We start from the raw sequence: 21,145 nt of genomic DNA on the forward strand, positions 1-21,145 counted from the left end.
GTGGGTGAGAGAGAGAGAGAGACATCCCTGTAGTGTGGGTGAGAGAGAGAGAGAGACATCCCTGTAGTGTGGGTGAGAGAGAGAGAGAGACATCCCTGTAGTGTGGGTGAGAGAGAGAGAGACATCCCTGTAGTGTGGGTGAGAGAGAGAGAGAGACATCCCTGTAGTGTGGGTGAGAGAGAGAGAGAGAGAGACATCCCTGTAGTGTGGGTGAGAGAGAGAGAGACATCCCTGTAGTGTGGGTGAGAGAGAGAGAGAGAGACATCCCTGTAGTGTGGGTGAGAGAGAGAGAGAGAGACATCCCTGTAGTGTGGGTGAGAGAGAGAGAGAGACATCCCTGTAGTGTGGGTGAGAGAGAGAGAGACATCCCTGTAGTGTGGGTGAGAGAGAGAGAGAGAGAGACATCCCTGTAGTGTGGGTGAGAGAGAGAGAGAGACATCCCTGTAGTGTGGGTGAGAGAGAGAGAGACATCCCTGTAGTGTGGGTGAGAGAGAGAGAGACATCCCTGTAGTGTGGGTGAGAGAGAGAGAGATACATCCCTGTAGTGTGGGTGAGAGAGAGAGAGACATCCCTGTAGTGTGGGTGAGAGAGAGAGAGAGAGACATCCCTGTAGTGTGGTTGAGAGAGAGAGACTGTAGTGTGGGTGAGAGAGAGAGAGACATCCCTGTAGTGTGGGTGAGAGAGAGACATCCCTGTAGTGTGGGTGAGAGAGAGAGAGACATCCCTGTAGTGTGGGTGAGAGAGAGAGAGAGAGAGACATCCCTGTAGTGTGGGTGAGAGAGAGAGAGAGACATCCCTGTAGTGTGGGTGAGAGAGAGAGAGAGAGAGACATCCCTGTAGTGTGGGTGAGAGAGAGAGAGAGAGAGAGAGAGACATCCCTGTAGTGTGGGTGAGAGAGAGAGAGAGACATCCCTGTAGTGTGGGTGAGAGAGAGAGAGAGAGAGAGACATCCCTGTAGTGTGGGTGAGAGAGAGAGAGAGACATCCCTGTAGTGTGGGTGAGAGAGAGAGAGACATCCCTGTAGTGTGGGTGAGAGAGAGAGAGAGCCATCCCTGTAGTGTGGGTGAGAGAGAGAGAGAGAGACATCCCTGTAGTGTGGGTGAGAGAGAGAGAGAGCCATCCCTGTAGTGTGGGTGAGAGAGAGAGAGAGAGACATCCCTGTAGTGTGGGTGAGAGAGAGAGAGCCATCCCTGTAGTGTGGGTGAGAGAGAGAGAGAGCCATCCCTGTAGTGTGGGTGAGAGAGAGAGAGACATCCCTGTAGTGTGGGTGAGAGAGAGAGAGAGACATCCCTGTAGTGTGGGTGAGAGAGAGAGAGAGACATCCCTGTAGTGTGGGTGAGAGAGAGAGAGAGACATCCCTGTAGTGTGGGTGAGAGAGAGAGAGAGAGACATCCCTGTAGTGTGGGTGAGAGAGAGAGAGAGAGACATCCCTGTAGTGTGGGTGAGAGAGAGAGAGAGACATCCCTGTAGTGTGGGTGAGAGAGAGAGAGAGAGACATCCCTGTAGTGTGGGTGAGAGAGAGAGAGAGACATCCCTGTAGTGTGGGTGAGAGAGAGAGAGAGAGACATCCCTGTAGTGTGGGTGAGAGAGAGAGAGAGAGACATCCCTGTAGTGTGGGTGAGAGAGAGAGAGAGAGACATCCCTGTAGTGTGGGTGAGAGAGAGAGAGAGACATCCCTGTAGTGTGGGTGAGAGAGAGAGAGAGACATCCCTGTAGTGTGGGTGAGAGAGAGAGAGAGACGAGGTTTACAAACCTTCTAAACATCAAATTCGAGGACTTTTCATGGAATTTCCAGACCCAATTTCCTCAAATTCAGAACACAGCCTAGTTTGAGACATGGATCAAGGTTCATGACTTTTACAACAAGAAAGACGAAGAATGAAAAAGAGAGAGAGGGTTGAATGTGTGAACACTTCTCAGCTGTGCTGTGTTACACATTAATAAAAAAAAAGATCTAAATAACTTAAATTTATATTCTTGCACAAAATACATAAATTCACACAGCCTTTTGAGGGATAGCGGGTAGGGGATAAAATAAATATAAAGTTACTTAGAACAAATTAAAACACAAGTTAAAACACAGTTAAAACATGGCAAGACAGACAGAGCAAATAAAACAAAAACAGTCGGAGCAGACAGGCAGGGGATAAGAGCTAGTTCAGGAAGCAGTTGCAGGTGTCAGTGAATATGTCCATGATAGAGTCTTTGAAAGCTGACTTGGAGATGAAATTGACCAGTTTTAGGGCTCTATCTTCCCGACGGCGGTAATTTTGCGTTAGTGCCCGTTTTGCGCTGGAATAGCGCCGCGCAAAGCCCTTTTTTTATTTTTGCACCCCACCCCACCGCACAGCATAGCACAGCACAGGCATGTTTGAGGATGAACGCGGTCTGAACTCGCTTTAACAGAAGGGTCCTCGCCCGGGACCCAATATGGCGGCAGCCAACGTTTCAAAATCTGGCGAGCCCGACGTGATGTCAGCTGCAAGGCATCTATACCCAACACATGCCACATGGAGGGAAAGGTTCATGCCTGAAAGGTTCAACCCTGAAAAAACCGAGATCATCTTCCTCCCTGGCAAAGAATCCCCCCTGACTGACCTCTCCATATCCATTGACAACCACACCGTAACTCCATCTCAAACAGCTAAGAACCTGGGAGTGATCCTTGACCACCAACTGACCTTCTCTGCCTACATTGCTGCAACAGCTCCTGCCGGTTCTCCCTCTTCAATATCCGTAAGATACGCCCATTTCTCACCAGAGAAGCGACACAAATTCTGGTACAGGCACTGGTATTGTCACGCATCGACTACTGCAACGTCCTTTTGGCAGGCCTCCCTGCCTCTGAAATACTTCCTCTTCAGCTCATTCAGAACACAGCAGCCCGTCTGGTCTACAATTTACCTAGATTTTCCCATGTCACCCCCCTTTTCCCATGTCACCCCCCTTTTCCCATGTCACCCCCCTTTTCCCATGTCACCCCCCTTTTCCCATGTCACCCCCCTTTTCCCATGTCACCCCCCTTTTCCCATGTCACCCCCTTTTCCCATGTCACCCCCCTTTTCCGAGAGCTTCACTGGCTTCCCATCCTGGCACGCATCAAATTCAAAACTCTGGCACTAGCTTTCAAGGCCGTTCACCAAACAGCCCCCTCGTACTTACAGTCTATGGTCACTTTTCAAACCTCTCACCGCCCGCTCCGCCCCTCCACTAGTGCAGGACGTCTCGCCCCTTCCCTGCTACGTGGGCTCAGAAGCCGCTCTCGGTCGAGACTCTTCTCCTACCTGGCCCCAAAATGGTGGAATGAACTTCCCCCGGACATCAGGACTGCTGCATCACTCCCCACTTTCCGCAGAAAACTTAAAACTCATCTCTTCAGACTTTATATTGACCCTTCCTGAATCCTCTCCCTCCTCTCTGCCTGCTTTCCATGTGTTTTTAATTGTATTTTCTGTTTCTTAAATGTTTGCTCCTTTAATTGTTCACACCTTTAATCTCCCCTTTTATATTGGCTTCTCATATTTTTACTACTGTCTTTCTATTTGATCTATTCATGTTATTGTGTGCTGTATATGATCATGATGTAAGTCACTTTGGATAAAGGCGTCTGCTAAATACCAATAAAGTAAAGTAAAGTAAAGTTCATGCCTGAACACGCTACTTTACCATGAGATATAATCACAGCTTTTTGGCAGTAGAGGCATTTCATTAATGGCACTATTAGGTAGCTACAGGTCTATTCATCTAGATGCACTAACTGCATTTTGTGCCTTTTTGTACTTTAAATATGACATATTTATTAAGAGAAGTCTTATTATGGTTTCATTTTGAGTGATCAGCGAAATGGGAGATGGCAGTCAGGCAGGGAAGTGAAATGTTGCTATCAGGGGACAGCTTGTTTATATCTATTTCATTTGAAAACAGTAGTGCCAGGAGCGCCCTCCTCCCCGACTGTATGGCAGCACCAGATGCTGGAAGGCATTTTCCTTCTGTATCGCCCATGAGGACAGGTCCATGAGTGCCTGAGGCTTACCATACCACAGAGAGAGAGGTAGAGAGAGAGAGAGAGAGAGAGAGAGAGAGACGGGGAGAGAGAGAGGTAGAGAGAGAGAGGTAGAGAGGTATAGGTAGAGAGCGAGAGACGGGGGGAGAGAGAGGTAGAGAGTAGTGCTGGAGTCCCAGTACAATTATCTGTCAAGAGCTAAAGTTTCTAACTCCTTTTCTTTCTTCTAGTGTCTAACTCACTCAAAACTGTTGTTTCCACACTGGTACATTTCTGTATCTTTACATAACACTCACTGCTGTGAAGGAAGAGGTGTTTAAAACAACTACCGCAAGTTTAGTGTGGGAGCAGGGGGAAGAGGGAAGTTCCTACAGTAGATACAGTATAGGAAGTTTAGTGTGGGAGCAGGGGGAAGAGGGAAGTTCCTACAGTAGATATAGGAAGTTTAGTGTGGGAGCAGGGGGAAGAGGGAAGTTCCTACAGTAGATACAGTATAGGAAGTTTAGTGTGGGAGCAGGGGGAAGAGGGAAGTTCCTACAGTAGATATAGGAAGTTTAGTGTGGGAGCAGGGGGAAGAGGGAAGTTCCTACAGTAGATATAGGAAGTTTAGTGTGGGAGCAGGGGGAAGAGGGAGGTTCCTACAGTAGATATAGGAAGTTTAGTGTGGGAGCAGGGGGAAGAGGGAAGTTCCTACAGTAGATATAGGAAGTTCAGTGTGGGAGCAGGGGGAAGAGGGAAGTTCCTACAGTAGATACAGTATAGGAAGTTTAGTGTGGGAGCAGGGGGAAGAGGGAAGTTCCTACAGTAGATATAGGAAGTTTAGTGTGGGAGCAGGGGGAAGAGGGAAGTTCCTACAGTAGATACAGTATAGGAAGTTTAGTGTGGGAGCAGGGGGAAGAGGGAAGTTCCTACAGTAGATATAGGAAGTTTAGTGTGGGAGCAGGGGGAAGAGGGAAGTTCCTACAGTAGATATAGGAAGTTTAGTGTGGGAGCAGGGGGAAGAGGGAGGTTCCTACAGTAGATATAGGAAGTTTAGTGTGGGAGCAGGGGGAAGAGGGAAGTTCCTACAGTAGATATAGGAAGTTCAGTGTGGGAGCAGGGGGAAGAGGGAAGTTCCTACAGTAGATACAGTATAGGAAGTTTAGTGTGGGAGCAGGGGGAAGAGGGAAGTTCCTACAGTAGATATATGAAGTTTAGTGTGGGAGCAGGGGGAAGAGGGAAGTTCCTACAGTAGATATAGGAAGTTTAGTGTGGGAGCAGGGGGAAGAGGGAAGTTCCTACAGTAGATATAGGAAGTTTAGTGTGGGAGCAGGAGGAAGAGGGAAGTTCCTACAGTAGATATAGGAAGTTTAGTGTGGGAGCAGGGGGAAGAGGGAAGTTCCTACAGTAGATATATGAAGTTTAGTGTGGGAGCAGGAGGAAGAGGGAGGTTCCTACAGTAGATATAGGAAGTTTAGTGTGGGAGCAGGGGGAAGAGGGAAGTTCCTACAGTAGATATAGGAAGTTTAGTGTGGGAGCAGGAGGAAGAGGGAGGTTCCTACAGTAGATATAGGAAGTTTAGTGTGGGAGCAGGGGGAAGAGGGAAGTTCCTACAGTAGATATAGGAAGTTTAGTGTGGGAGCAGGGGGAAGAGGGTAGTTCCTACAGTAGATATATGAAGTTTAGTGTGGGAGCAGGGGGAAGAGGGAAGTTCCTACAGTAGATATATGAAGTTTAGTGTGGGAGCAGGGGGAAGAGGGTAGTTCCTACAGTAGATATAGGAAGTTTAGTGTGGGAGCAGGGGGAAGAGGGAAGTTCCTACAGTAGATATATGAAGTTTAGTGTGGGAGCAGGGGGAAGAGGGAAGTTCCTACAGTAGATACAGTATAGGAAGTTTAGTGTGGGAGCAGGGGGAAGAGGGAAGTTCCTACAGTAGATATAGGAAGTTTAGTGTGGGAGCAGGGGGAAGAGGGAAGTTCCTACAGTAGATATATGAAGTTTAGTGTGGGAGCAGGGGGAAGAGGGAAGTTCCTACAGTAGATACAGTATAGGAAGTTTAGTGTGGGAGCAGGGGGAAGAGGGAAGTTCCTACAGTAGATATAGGAAGTTTAGTGTGGGAGCAGGGGGAAGAGGGAGGTTCCTACAGTAGATATATGAAGTTTAGTGTGGGAGCAGGGGGAAGAGGGTAGTTCCTACAGTAGATATAGGAAGTTTAGTGTGGGAGCAGGGGGAAGAGGGAAGTTCCTACAGTAGATATAGGAAGTTTAGTGTGGGAGCAGGGGGAAGAGGGAAATTCCTACAGTAGATATAGGAAGTTTAGTGTGGGAGCAGGGGGAAGAGGGAGGTTCCTACAGTAGATATAGGAAGTTTAGTATGGGAGCAGGGGGAAGAGGGAAGTTCCTACAGTAGATATATGAAGTTTAGTGTGGGAGCAGGGGGAAGAGGGAAGTTCCTACAGTAGATATATGAAGTTTAGTATGGGAGCAGGGGGAAGAGGGAAGTTCCTACAGTAGATATAGGAAGTTTAGTGTGGGAGCAGGGGGAAGAGGGAAGTTCCTACAGTAGATATAGGAAGTTTAGTGTGGGAGCAGGGGGAAGAGGGAAGTTCCTACAGTAGATATAGGAAGTTTAGTGTGGGAGCAGGGGGAAGAGGGAGGTTCCTACAGTAGATATAGGAAGTTTAGTGTGGGAGCAGGGGGAAGAGGGAAGTTCCTACAGTAGATATATGAAGTTTAGTGTGGGAGCAGGGGGAAGAGGGAAGTTCCTACAGTAGATATAGGAAGTTTAGTGTGGGAGCAGGGGGAAGAGGGAGGTTCCTACAGTAGATATAGGAAGTTTAGTGTGGGAGCAGGGGGAAGAGGGAAGTTCCTACAGTAGATATAGGAAGTTTAGTGTGGGAGCAGGGGGAAGAGGGAGGTTCCTACAGTAGATATAGGAAGTTTAGTATGGGAGCAGGGGGAAGAGGGAAGTTCCTACAGTAGATATATGAAGTTTAGTGTGGGAGCAGGGGGAAGAGGGAGGTTCCTACAGTAGATATATGAAGTTTAGTGTGGGAGCAGGGGGAAGAGGGAAGTTCCTACAGTAGATATATGAAGTTTAGTGTGGGAGCAGGGGGAAGAGGGAAGTTCCTACAGTAGATATAGGAAGTTTAGTGTGGGAGCAGGGGGAAGAGGGAGGTTCCTACAGTAGATATAGGAAGTTTAGTGTGGGAGCAGGGGGAAGAGGGAAGTTCCTACAGTAGATATAGGAAGTTTAGTGTGGGAGCAGGGGGAAGAGGGAGGTTCCTACAGTAGATATAGGAAGTTTAGTGTGGGAGCAGGGGGAAGAGGGAAGTTCCTACAGTAGATATATGAAGTTTAGTGTGGGAGCAGGGGGAAGAGGGAGGTTCCTACAGTAGATATATGAAGTTTAGTGTGGGAGCAGGGGGAAGAGGGAAGTTCCTACAGTAGATATATGAAGTTTAGTGTGGGAGCAGGGGGAAGAGGGAAGTTCCTACAGTAGATATATGAAGTTTAGTGTGGGAGCAGGGGGAAGAGGGAGGTTCCTACAGTAGATATAGGAAGTTTAGTGTGGGAGCAGGGGGAAGAGGGTAGTTCCTACAGTAGATATAGGAAGTTTAGTGTGGGAGCAGGGGGAAGAGGGAGGTTCCTACAGTAGATATATGAAGTTTAGTGTGGGAGCAGGGGGAAGAGGGAAGTTCCTACAGTAGATATATGAAGTTTAGTGTGGGAGCAGGGGGAAGAGGGAGGTTCCTACAGTAGATATAGGAAGTTTAGTGTGGGAGCAGGGGGAAGAGGGTAGTTCCTACAGTAGATATAGGAAGTTTAGTGTGGGAGCAGGGGGAAGAGGGAGGTTCCTACAGTAGATATATGAAGTTTAGTGTGGGAGCAGGGGGAAGAGGGAAGTTCCTACAGTAGATATATGAAGTTTAGTGTGGGAGCAGGGGGAAGAGGGAAGTTCCTACAGTAGATATAGGAAGTTTAGTGTGGGAGCAGGGGGAAGAGGGAGGTTCCTACAGTAGATATATGAAGTTTAGTGTGGGAGCAGGGGGAAGAGGGAGGTTCCTACAGTAGATATATGAAGTTTAGTGTGGGAGCAGGGGGAAGAGGGAAGTTCCTACAGTAGATATATGAAGTTTAGTGTGGGAGCAGGGGGAAGAGGGAGGTTCCTACAGTAGATATATGAAGTTTAGTGTGGGAGCAGGGGGAAGAGGGAAGTTCCTACAGTAGATATATGAAGTTTAGTGTGGGAGCAGGGGGAAGAGGGAAGTTCCTACAGTAGATATAGGAAGTTTAGTGTGGGAGCAGGGGGAAGAGGGAGGTTCCTACAGTAGATATAGGAAGTTTAGTGTGGGAGCAGGGGGAAGAGGGAAGTTCCTACAGTAGATATAGGAAGTTTAGTGTGGGAGCAGGGGGAAGAGGGAGGTTCCTACAGTAGATATAGGAAGTTTAGTGTGGGAGCAGGGGGAAGAGGGAAGTTCCTACAGTAGATATAGGAAGTTTAGTGTGGGAGCAGAGGGAAGAGGGAAGTTCCTACAGTAGATATAGGAAGTTTAGTGTGGGAGCAGAGGGAAGAGGGAAGTTCCTACAGTAGATATATGAAGTTTAGTGTGGGAGCAGGGGGAAGAGGGAAGTTCCTACAGTAGATATAGGAAGTTTAGTGTGGGAGCAGGGGGAAGAGGGAACTTCCTACAGTAGATATAGGAAGTTTAGTGTGGGAGCAGGGGGAAGAGGGAAGTTCCTACAGTAGATATATGAAGTTTAGTGTGGGAGCAGGGGGAAGAGGGAAGTTCCTACAGTAGATATAGGAAGTTTAGTGTGGGAGCAGGGGGAAGAGGGAAGTTCCTACAGTAGATATATGAAGTTTAGTGTGGGAGCAGGGGGAAGAGGGAAGTTCCTACAGTAGATATAGGAAGTTTAGTGTGGGAGCAGGGGGAAGAGGGAAGTTCCTACAGTAGATATAGGAAGTTTAGTGTGGGAGCAGGGGGAAGAGGGTAGTTCCTACAGTAGATATATGAAGTTTAGTGTGGGAGCAGGGGGAAGAGGGAAGTTCCTACAGTAGATATATGAAGTTTAGTGTGGGAGCAGGGGGAAGAGGGAAGTTCCTACAGTAGATATATGAAGTTTAGTGTGGGAGCAGGGGGAAGAGGGAAGTTCCTACAGTAGATATAGGAAGTTTAGTGTGGGAGCAGGGGGAAGAGGGAAGTTCCTACAGTAGATATAGGAAGTTTAGTGTGGGAGCAGGGGGAAGAGGGAAGTTCCTACAGTAGATATATGGCTCATTTCCACCACATATAACAGCACAGTACAGCTCTACTCGATCTGGTCTTACTCGGCTCTACTTGATATAGACTTGTTTCCATAGCAAGTTTACTTGCCTCTGCCCACACCTGGTCGTCATAGCGACCGCATATCTGCCCTCCGCCCATAGCCGAAGTAGGCTATAACGTATAACGTTAAAATTAAATCCATACACAGAACTTTTAAACTGATTATGAAATACTGGTGCCTTTAAATGACCTACAGTGTACATGGGCAAATGTGACAATCGGCCAGGAGAATGGATATCACTTTGTTGTTAGTCAAACTCACATGCATGCGCTGCGCGGGGGACGGAGAGGCGCTACAGGGAGAAAGGAAGCCTCTACCCTGGCGGCCTCTCACCAGGCAAGACCGCGGCTTCGCTAAACCCCCGCCTCCGGCCTAGCGGAGCCGACGCACCACACAACTACAAAGGGCTTCCCGAGGAGCAGACTTTTTCTCTCTCAAAACAATTGAAAACCACCGTCATGTTAAAGCTGAGCAAGGAGATCGATTTTATTTCACCAGAGCCGAAGGCAGCAACACAAAAGACTGATGGAAATAACAGAAGAGAAGGTAAGCCCCACTACACTGGTATCCAGCATTGACAGTAGATGCCTACAGTAAACACGATTCTGCCTGACCAATCAGTCATCTGCAGTGTTTTCAGGTCACCGTATGAACCCGGGTTCACAGCCCTGGAACCTCTACAGAGCAGGGACCAAAAGCAGCATGACTCAACCCCGACTCAACCCGGGCTGTCCACGTTTTTGATCGGTGGAATGAGACAAAAAAGTGAGACGAGCTGTGCGGGGCCGCGTTGATACCAGCAGTGGAAATGGGCCAATAGGAACATTATTTGTGGGAGCAGGGGGAAGAGGGAAGTTCCTACAGTAGATATAGGAAGTTTAGTGTGGGAGCAATATCCTAACTATAATGCCAGCATCGTCTGTCTCTCTGTCTGTCCTTCGCGTATCTCGAGAACCTTTGGTCGGATCAACTTCAAACTTGAGGAGTGCGCTAAGGGCGACCTGACGGAGTGTAGTGCCCTGTTTCCATGCAATTTGGCATAATAGCGTCACCTACTGGCAAAATAAATGCGGTTTATCTCAAGAACCGTTGGTCCGATTGACTTCAAATTTGGGGAGTGCGCTGATGGGAACTCGACACAGAGCAGTGCCGGATTTCGTACAATTCGTCACAGCGACACCTACTGGCAACACAAAAAGTGGTTTATCTTGAGAACCGTTCGTCCGATGGACTTCAAACTCGGGGAGTGCACTTAGGGGGACCCAGCGGAGTGCAGGGAGCTGAATTCTGTGTAATTCAGCATAGCGCCACCTACTGGCAACACAAAAAGCAGTTTATCTCGACAGTCATACATCTGATCGACTTCAAACCTGGGGAGTGCGCTGCTGGGAACCCGACATAGAGCAGTGCAGAATTGTGTGCAATTCAGCACAGCGCCACCTACTGGCAACACAAAAAGCGGTTTATCTTGAGAACCAATTGACTTCAAAATTGGGGAGTTTGCTGCTGGGAACGCGATGTAGTGCAGTGCTGCATTTCTTGCAATTTGACATAGCGCCACCTACTGGCAACACAAAATGCAGTTTATCTCGAGAAACATTCGTCCGATTGACTTCAAACTTGGAGAGTGCGCTGCTCGGACCCCGATGCAGTGCGGTGTCATATTTCATGCAATTTGGTCTTATGCATAGTCATAGTGCCACCTACTGGCAACATCAAAAGCGGTTTATCTGGAGAACCATTCATCCGATCGACTTCAAACTTGGTGGTTGCGTTGCTGGGAACCCGAGAAATTGCAGTGGTAAACTTTGTGCAATTCAACCAATAAGATCACAGCTTTCACGTATCTCCAGGACCGTCCGTCCATCCGACTTCTGTATGTCTGTCCTTCGCGTATCTCGAGAACCGCTTGTCGGATCGACTTCAAACTTAAGGAGTACCGTGTGTGTAGGGAGTGCTCACGGGGTGGTGAATGGGGGGAACGTGCACTGCACTAGTCAAACTTAATGCCACTTGTTTTTCGAGTGGATTTTTAAGCCTTTAATCCTACACCGTATGTTTGTGTGATGTGCGCCATAGGCCGATGAGAGATGAGTTACGGGCTGGTGGAGAGAGCGAAAACAACTTACCACACAGTGATATAGTCGTAGATTGGCTCTGTATTGATGACAGAGAAGTTGATATAGACGCCGTACCCTGGAGGCACCCGCACCATCCACATGCAGTCCTGGAAGTGCGGATAGTCGTTGGGGTGTCCAGGAGAGTAAATGGTGCCGTTCATGGATGTTATATTCCCACCGCAGAGAGCTGGAGGGAGGGAGAGATGTCAGTGAGGCTGGATAAAAACGCCAAGCCCGTCCTTTGATTTACCCCGAGTCGTAAAACTTGCTTTTATGGCTGTTGTACCGCCGCCAACTGTTGATAAAACAAAGCATAAGGACATGTTATTGGGTTATCACTGACATAATACGCTGTGTGTTACAGCACCTGGAAGAGACAACTGAAGGGGATGGTTACTGCTGGTGCCGTCAAGTTGATGACACAGAGTGCTTCAGACACTAAAACTGCCCTGTCATAACCCTACAGACTGATCTGTCATAACCCTACAGACTGCTCTGTCATAACCTTACACAGACTGCTCTGTCATAACCCTACACAGACTGCTCTGTCATAACCCTACACAGACTGCTCTGTCATAACCCTACACAGACTGCTCTGTCATAACCCTACACAGACTGCCCTGTCATAACCCTACACAGACTGCCCTGTCATAACCCTACACATACTGCCCTGTCATAACCCTACAGACTGCTCTGTCATAACCCTACACAGACTGCCCTGTCATAACCCTACAGACTGCTCTGTCATAACCCTACACAGACTGCTCTGTCATAACCCTACACAGACTGCTCTGTCATAACCCTACAGACTGCCCTGTCATAACCCTACACAGACTGCTCTGTCATAACCCTACAGACTGCTCTGTCATAACCCTACACAGACTGCTCTGTCATAACCCTACACAGACTGCTCTGTCATAACCCTACACAGACTGCTCTGTCATAACCCTACACAGACTGCTCTGTCATAACCCTACAGACTGCTCTGTCATAACCCTACACAGACTGCTCTGTCATAACCCTACACAGACTGCTCTGTCATAACCCTACAGACTGCTCTGTCATAACCCTACACAGACTGCTCTGTCATAACCCTACACAGACTGCTCTGTCATAACCCTACACAGACTGCTCTGTCATAACCCTACAGACTGCTCTGTCATAACCCTACAGACTGCTCTGTCATAACCCTACAGACTGCCCTGTCATAACCCTACAGACTGCTCTGTCATAACCCTACAGACTGCTCCGTCATAACCCTACAGACTGCCCTGTCATAACCCTACAGACTGCCCTGTCATAACCCTACAGACTGCCCTGTCATAACCTTACACAGACTGGCCAATTGCTCTCACCTGATCCAAAATGGGTTATATGGGTACCCACGGGTCTCCCTTTACAGATAAGGTAACATTTTTCACAGCCCAATGTTGGCAGGTATGGGTCATTTACATAACGTTTTAAATTTTTCTAATCGAGTTAGAAATGACCATGAAATATGTATGATTAAATATTTGCATTAAGAAAGTAATCACAACTAATATATAAAGCAATGCGATTTAAATGAAGTGTTCCGTTTATGAAATAGAAAAAAAAATACTTGGTCGTGTGTATTGATTGGTTGAGTGGTGATAAAGGGTTGGGTTTGGATTTTCACATTTCAAACTGGGCCACGGTTTGGGAATAGCTACTTGAAGGATTCAAAGTGCCTTGGGGAACCGTTTCACTCCACTATGGCCGTGACAAATGAAAAGCCTTCGTTCATGGTAGCATCTGAGGTGAATCTCCTTGAAATTTACTGCATAGAGAGGCATGATCAGCATTGTAATAAAGACTTGAGCATGTCCCATAGATCATTATAATGGGGTGCATCGTTTTATAGTTCAGTTAAGTGATACTAAGGTGGCAATAAAATATGAGTCTGATGCTTCAGGATGGAGGCTGGAGGGAAGGGCTGGACGACAACAAGACAAAGGATTTATAATTCATCACCATAATACACACATGGGTTTTAAATACGTTCAAATACCTTGTGCTTATTTGAGGAGGAGACTGAGGAGGCTGAGTGACAGAAAGCAGCCATGGCTCTTCATTCTATAGAGAGGCAAAGTGACCGCCTACTTCCTGCTTCAGCACTGTACCAGAGATTTTCATCCGCCATTTATTTTCCCATAGACATTTTGTGAAATGCTTATAAAAATAGTTTGTTGTGTTCAAACCAAACGGTTCAGATATATTTAGAAACAGGAGAGACCACATAACATTTCACTCGGACCAAAACGTAAAAAAAAAATGCAGATTTAAAGAAAATATTTTTTCGATGTAGTTTTTTTAAGTTTTGGTCTGAGTGAAATGTTATGTGGTCTCTCCCGATTCTAAATATAGGTTGAGGCCACGTCTCGTCATAGACACTGGTTTAGCTGGCTCAGCCTGGCTGGGGGCGTGGTCAGGGTGGGGTAAAAACCCCCGTTCTATCCATTCAGCAAAGTTGGAATTTAGCTGATAGCCCAGCCCAGGCAGACACGATCGGGGATTTAACCACCGCAGTAAACGCACATCTGAGCAGACGTCTTGTGTTCTGCTCTAGAACCCCCAAACCTGTAGTTTAGAGCTGCAGCACCGTCTTTTGGTGAGTCAGCCCATGAGATATATCGGCGGTCTTACCCCACTCGCGCGCCAGCCGTTTAACATTTTGTGGGCGTTCCCACACATGCGGCATGTCTCTATAGCTTTGGTTTGAACAAGTAAAACTCTTTTTTATAAGCATTTTATGAAATGTCTATGGGAAAATAAATGGCGAATGAAAATCTCTGGTACAGTGCTGAAGCAGGAAGTAGGCGGTCACTTTGCCTCTCTATTTGATATTACTTGTAGGTATGGTGCAAATATAACATAATAGTTCAGCACCACTTAGTTGGGGGATGCTTCTGCGTGCACGACAGACCCTGGCTGGGAGACACCTGCTGTGTGTGAGAGGTACTGCACAGGCCAGTCACCTTCACAGCGAGGTATGGGGTGGTTCCAGTTCCTGCTGATGCCGTGCAGACAGGTGAGAGAGGCCTCTCCCAGCAGCGTGTAGCCTGACAGGCACTCGAACGAGATGGTCATCCCCACACTGTAGTCCTGACCGATCACCATGCCGTTACGAAACGGCCGGGGGTCCGGGCACCGCTGCAGCTCGTACGCTGAGGAACACAACACAGAATGCAGGTCGGTTGACTGGTAAAACATATTTGTAAGGTTATCATACTACTGTAAAACTACTATCTATGGTGACCTCAGAAAACCAACGCCTGAGCCGGTACGCTGTAAGTTTCAACTTAAATTGGAGGATTACATGCTCCGCTGCTTTCTGATGAAATTCCAATGAAAGCCATTCAGAAACCCATGGGATATACTGAAATACGCGTGGCTGCCAAGCACAAAACAAGGCTCTTTTCCTTAGTCCCTCATAAGCTCACACTTCAGAGAGGCAAGGTTTTCACCGGACAGCAGTGCTAAACTGTAAAAGTGGAGTCAGAATTCTGTTACTGCGACACCAGATGGGCTCTAACTAGGGGTGTCACGATACACTCAGTTCACGATACGATACGATACACGATATTGGGTTCACGATAACGATACGATACTTTAACAATATTTTTTTGCAATCAATTTGTAAGTTGAGGGGGCATCCTCCACGCTAATTTGAGTAATTTCACAAATGTTCATCCTCCGTGTCTGTAACGTCCCTCGTCTGTTCAAACAGTGTTTTGTTGTATTGTTTTTGGAGAATATTCACCTTATGTAAAAGAGACAGGAAGTATAAACACAATTGGAAGTTCTGATTGTGTTTACACTTGCTGTGACTCATAAACCCCAGTCTGACTCATATGTGAGTCAAACTAGGTTTGACCAGGTGAGTGAAAAGGAGAGTGAGCATGCAATCAGATGCAGATCAGTGCCACCATGTTCAGCTTCTTTTTCTCGCGATATGAGATTTCATCTCAACGATACATATTGTCACGTGTTGATGTCGCGATATATCGCGGGACGATATATTGTGACATCCCTCTAACACATAGAATAACAAAACACAACTACAACAGAGCAATTGGGTAAATCCAAAGAGGATCCTGGAGCTCTCGAATCACTGGAAAAACTATTTGAATACAGGTGCAAAGACTAACGTTTTGATGCTCACAGTGTCTTCATCAGAGTCAATGAAGACACTGTGAGCGTCAAAACGTTAAAGTCCCTGGAAACCAGAATTTTCTTTTTATTATTTAGCATTTTGAGTTCATCACATCACAGGAACCTACCGTATGTTAATAAGCCACCAGCCAAATTTGAACGATGATGAACGTTGCAAAGTATATAAATTTAGGTTTGACAGTCATGACAAAAGTCATGAGAATCAATTAGATTTTAGACCGTCTTTTCTCCCACGGACTGTGTGGGCGTGTCCCGTGTGTGTGCGTGTAGGACTGCAGGTCTCCTCCTCCTCCTCCTCCTCCTCCGAGAGAGAGAGAGAGAGAGAGAGAGAGAGAGAGATAGGGAGGGAAACAGAGACAGAGAGAAGGAGAGAGAGAGAGAAGGAAAGAGAGATGGTGTGTGTGTGTTCGCTCGTTGCATGGCGCATACTGACAGAGAGGAAGACTCTGCCGCTGCGAGTGATCAGCGCTACTGTGTGTGTGTGTGTGTGTGTGCGCGCGTGCGTGTGTGTGTGTGATTCGATTAAATCTTATGACGTGATAAGATCATTCATTTTAGCAGCGAGCGCACCGCTCTTCTCAATGAGGAAGTGGAAATCCAGACCTTGTAGAAAAGTGGCGATTTTGGGGCTTTGGGTTGAAACTACCGTAATGTCTCCTACTTTCTGAGGCACACAATTACTCACATAAGACCCTAAATTTAATAGTTAGAAGTTTTTTGTGGATTTTGGTTTCCAGGAACTTTAAGTCTTTGCACCTGTATTAAAAGCATTTTTGCAGTGATTCGAGTGCTCCAGGATCCTCTTTGGGTTTTACCCATTGATCTGTTGTTGCTATTCCGGTCCTGCCCTGTGAGCAGCGACCTCTCTCTGCGGAGGTGGCTGAAGCGCAACGAGGCTCCTTCTGCAACAAAAAATAACTCTCTGACTCAACCATTGCAAGGCTATTCGAGGCTACGTAATATCCAATCTTTTCCCGCTGCCGAAAAAACTGTAAAACTCCCCCAAGGTCGTTGGAAAAACACAACAGTGGCAGTGACAAGGGGTTATCTTCAAGGCTTTTGGTAAATGGCTCAAAGAGTCTGCCACCTTAACTTCCAGCCCTCATCTTGGAAATAGCCTCTCGATGTCTCAAAAGAGGCCACCACTGTATCACTCCATGACCTCTGACCTCTGCCCGTCCCCCGTCTGTATCGAACCTGACTGATGTTCTGCTAACTGTCCTATTAGCGACCTCTCTTCCCCATCCTTGGCCCGCTATACGCTGATAACACTCCATTTCAACTCGACCCGCCTGGACCGATCTTTGCCCCTCCTCACCCTGGTAGAGGATGTGGAAACCGGGCTTGTTCTGAGAGTAGTCGCTGTGGAAGAAGAGCGTGGTCTCGTGGGTGGTGCTGAAGAGGGAGCTGGGCACCACGGCGCCGCTGAACCGATCGATCACCGTCCCCGTCTCCAGGCTCCCGCTGCGCACCTCCAGGTAGTCGTGGACCGGCTCCGTGGAGAAGTTCAGGAACTGCAGGTGGATCCCTGAAAAGTCAGACAAACGCAAGAACTTCTAAATAACATTAATAACATAACATAGCATTGCACTCCTCGGATGCATGATGTCCTCTCAACTCATTACTATGAAGATTCCTGGTATGTATATTCAGTGCCGACATGCGTGAATGCAGTACTTACATTTGTTTACACAACTGGGAGAAGAGGAGAGGAGAGGAGAGGAGAGGAGGGGGAGAGGAGAGGAGGAGAGGAGAGGAGAGGAGAGGAGAGGAGAGGAGAGGAGAGGAGAGGAGAGGAGAGGAGAGAGGAGAGGAGAGGAGAGGAGAGGAGAGGGGAGAGGAGAGGAGAGGGGAGAGGAGAGGAGAGGAGAGGAGAGGAGAGGAGAGGAGAGGAGAGGAGAGGAGAGGAGAGGACTAGGGCTGCAACGAATGATTATTTTCCTTATTGATTAATCGGTTATTTTCTCGACTAATCAATTAGCCGTTTGGTCTATAAAATGTCACAAAATGGTGAAAAATGTTGATCACTTCTTCTCCAAAAGCACAAGATGACATCATCAAATGTCTTCTTTTGTCCTGAGCAACATTCTACGACCCAAAGATAACCAGTTTACTGTCATAGAAGAAAGAAGAACTAAAGAAGCCAGAAGATATTCATATTTAAGAAGCTGGACGAAGCTTTTTTTCCCCATAAAATAATTTGTCTAAATGATTAATCGATTATGAAAAATAGTTGCCGATAATTTTTCTGTCAATTGACTAATCAATTAATTGACTAATCATCGCAGCTCTAGAGAGAACAATGCAGAACAGAGCAGCACAGAGAGGAGAGGAGAGGAGAGGAGAGAGAGAGGAGAGGGGAGAGAGAGAGGAGAGGAGAGGGGAGGGGAGGGGAGAGAGAGAGAGAGAGGAGAGGAGAGGAGAGGAGAGGAGAGGAGAGGAGAGGAGAGGAGAGGAGAGAGGAGAGGAGAGGAGAGGAGAGGGGAGAGAGAGAGGAGAGGAGAGGAGAGGAGAGGAGAGAGGAGGAGAGGAGAGGAGAGGAGAGGAGAGAGAGAGGAGAGGGGAGAGAGAGAGGAGAGGAGAGGAGGGGAGAGGAGAGAGGAGGAGAGGAGAGGAGAGGAGAGGAGAGGAGAGGAGAGGAGAGGAGAGGAGAGGAGAGGAGAGGAGATAGAGAGGAGAGGAGAGAGGAGAGGAGATAGAGAGGAGGGGAGATGACAGACCGAAGCCGATGGGGAGCTGGACTCTCCAGCTGCAGTCCAGGCTGCTCTGGTAATTCCCTGGGAAGCCTGGGCTGAGGACCACACCGCTGAAGTCTGTCATGGAGCCGCCGCACTGAGCTGAGGGAGAGCAGCCAAGGAGAAAGAACACGTCAATCTAAAGCAGGGGGTGATGGAGAGGTTGAATGTGGTGGGGGAGGTGAACAGTGTTGTGGTGGGTCTTTGTGTATGGGCTTATGTATGTGGTGGGGGAGGTGAACAGTGGTGTGGTGGGTCTTTGTGTATGGGCTTATGTACACGCATGACGTGTGTGTGCAGGAGAGAGAAGGAACAGCCTTGAGGTTGTGTGTACTATACATTGATAGTTAATACAATCTGGATAAAGCGAGCTGATTGGTTGAAAGTGAGGCTTGAATCTCCCACTTCCTGCTCATCGTTGATTGGTTGAATAGAGTAATTCTACACGGAAGTACGAGGAGAGGGGGCGGCTGCCCCTAGCGGCTGCCGGGGGAGTTTCCGAATTTGCCCTGTCTCTCTCATCGCCGTAATGCATTATGGGTAGTCAGCTACTTTGGCTAATGCTAGCGGCTAACGCTACTTACTTTACATTGCAGTAAAACACCTCTGAATGGCCAAATTGATTTAACTTTTAACCATTTCGACTAACACTGTTTCCATACGGACCCCCAGCGTTGGTTAGTTGTTTATAATATGACTATATTTATAACGTTATAACGTACCCCGGTTTCTGGGCTGAATCCAATGGTCTGAATGGTCTGAATACAGAGAAGGCTTAAGGCTTTATCTAACGGTAGGCTATAGATAACGTTAAATGGTCCGCCATGTTATGAACGTTAGATGTATGGTATCTAAATAGTTACGTGTGTCTACTAACATTATTAAAATATCATAAAGTAACGCTATTTTCTGATAATTTGCTCAACTATTACTTGCTACCTGATGCCTTGCGGCACATTGCTGCCTCTACCGGTCGGAAGTAATACTGTTCTTATTATCCGATGTTTGTCGTAAATTTTCCTCGAAATGGGGCTATCATTTGGAAAACGGAGCGCGTTAGAGCATGAAAAAGACTTGAAATTGTTTTTTCAGACCATAAACTCATTTGGAAAGTGTTTATTTAAGACATAGACCGAGAGAGAAGTTGGCTCATTTCCCATAGAGTTGAATGGATGTTCCTGGGGAGTGCTACACAAACTGCGCGGCCCCCACTGGCCATTTGAAAGAATGCAATTTCCACATTGGCCTCAAAAATAGGGAGTCTGAATTGGGGACTGGTACTATATGATGGTTCCAACACCTTCTTAAACATCAAATTCAAGGGCTTTCCAGGCCCAGTTCCCCCAAATTCAAGGACCCAACATGGCATCGTTTGAGACACGGATCAAGCAGAGCAGCACACAACACTGACCCAGACAGACCCAGGCAGCAGGACAGGGTTGGCAAACGCAAGCCAGAATATCCGATGCCCACCAGCAGCAAATCAAGATCAGCAAGAAGCTGCAACCAGCAGCGCACGCAGGGGCCAGCGCTGCTGGTTGCAGCTAAAAATATTATTCTGCCAAACAAAATTCCCTGGCCTTCACTGTTTTATTGAAGGAAATTATTTTTGAGGTGTGACTACATCAGAAAATTAGCTTCAGAGTCAGTGATGTGTTTGAAATGTTTAATTTCACAAAAGGGCCATTATCTCAGCTTCTAGAAAAAAAATGCTCTTTTTTGTTAAATCAAGCTATCTTCTCCGGCTGATAACTAAAGAACGGAAAATGATATCAATAAACCTGTTTTTGCTGATGATAGAAAAGAGTCTCATCGTTCTTTTTGCGTGTTCATTGTTTACATAGTAATATCACACAATATTCTGTGGGCCTCGAGAAATCACTGAAAAAAGCTCTGAAACTCTGGCACTGGGAGCGTCCGTTCTCCAAAAGTGGCTGGCACTCAATGAGTTAATCATTATTCTAACAGCTTTACAGAACCTCACAGACAACAATTACAAATCTCAACAGAACTTCAATTTCTATTCTTCTATAATCTAAAATCTATCAATTCAAGCACTTTCATTGAACCATGTCTATTTTCAAAAACGTTCAAGGCCTTGTTTTTTTTCTTGAATTCACAAACTTTCAAGGATTTCAAGGACCTGTGGGAACCCTGGTACAGTATGGGTGTGCGTGTGTGTGTGTCTGTGTGTGTGTATGTGTGTGTGTGTGTGTGTGTGTGTGTGTGTCTGAGTGTGTAGGTTGTGTGTGTGTGTGTGTGTGTGTGTGTGTGTGTGTGTGTGTGTGTGTGTCTGCGTGTGTAGGTGTGTGTGTGTGTGTGCGTGTGTAGGTGTGTGTGTCTGAGTGTGTAGGTGTGTGTGTGTGTGTCTGCATGTGTAGGTGTGTGTGTGTGTGTGTGTGTGTGTGTGTATGTGTGTGTGTGTATGTGTGTGTCTGAGTGTGTGTGTGTGTGTGTGTGTGTGTGTGTATGTGTGTGTCTGAGTGTGTAGGTGTGTGTGTGTGTGTGTGTGTGTGTGTGTGTGTGTGTGTGTGTGTGTGTGTGTGTGTGTGTGTGTGTGTGTATGTGTGTGTCTGAGTGTGTAGGTGTGTGTGTGTGTGTGTCTGCGTGTGTAGGTGTGTGTGTGTGTGTGTGTGTGTGTGTGTGTGTGTCTGAGTGTGTGTGTGTCTGTGTGTGTAGGTGTGTGTGTCTGAGTGTGTAGGTGTGCGCGAGCACATCCCTGCTCGTGTGCACGTAGGAGGGGGGGGAATTAATTAATAAAAAGACCGCTCGGGAACAATCCCT

General features: G+C 47.2%; 1 protein-coding gene across 1 annotated transcript in view; it reads right to left on the reverse strand.

The window, feature by feature from the left end:
* Window positions 1-21,145, reverse strand: part of LOC310800114 (CUB and sushi domain-containing protein 3-like) — a gene marked incomplete at both ends in the record, with an annotated part of 662,783 nt that overhangs the window by 145,811 nt on the left and 495,827 nt on the right. The window contains 4 exons of the mRNA XM_083662685.1: window positions 11,442-11,619; window positions 14,429-14,617; window positions 16,945-17,154; window positions 18,347-18,463. Coding sequence (XP_083518811.1) covers window positions 11,442-11,619; window positions 14,429-14,617; window positions 16,945-17,154; window positions 18,347-18,463 — 694 coding nt within the window. The remainder of the gene's footprint in view (window positions 1-11,441; window positions 11,620-14,428; window positions 14,618-16,944; window positions 17,155-18,346; window positions 18,464-21,145) is intronic.

The sequence above is a fragment of the Poromitra crassiceps genome (genome assembly GCF_964638095.1).
Source record: "Poromitra crassiceps genome assembly, chromosome: 29".
Lineage (NCBI taxonomy): Eukaryota > Metazoa > Chordata > Actinopteri > Beryciformes > Melamphaidae > Poromitra > Poromitra crassiceps.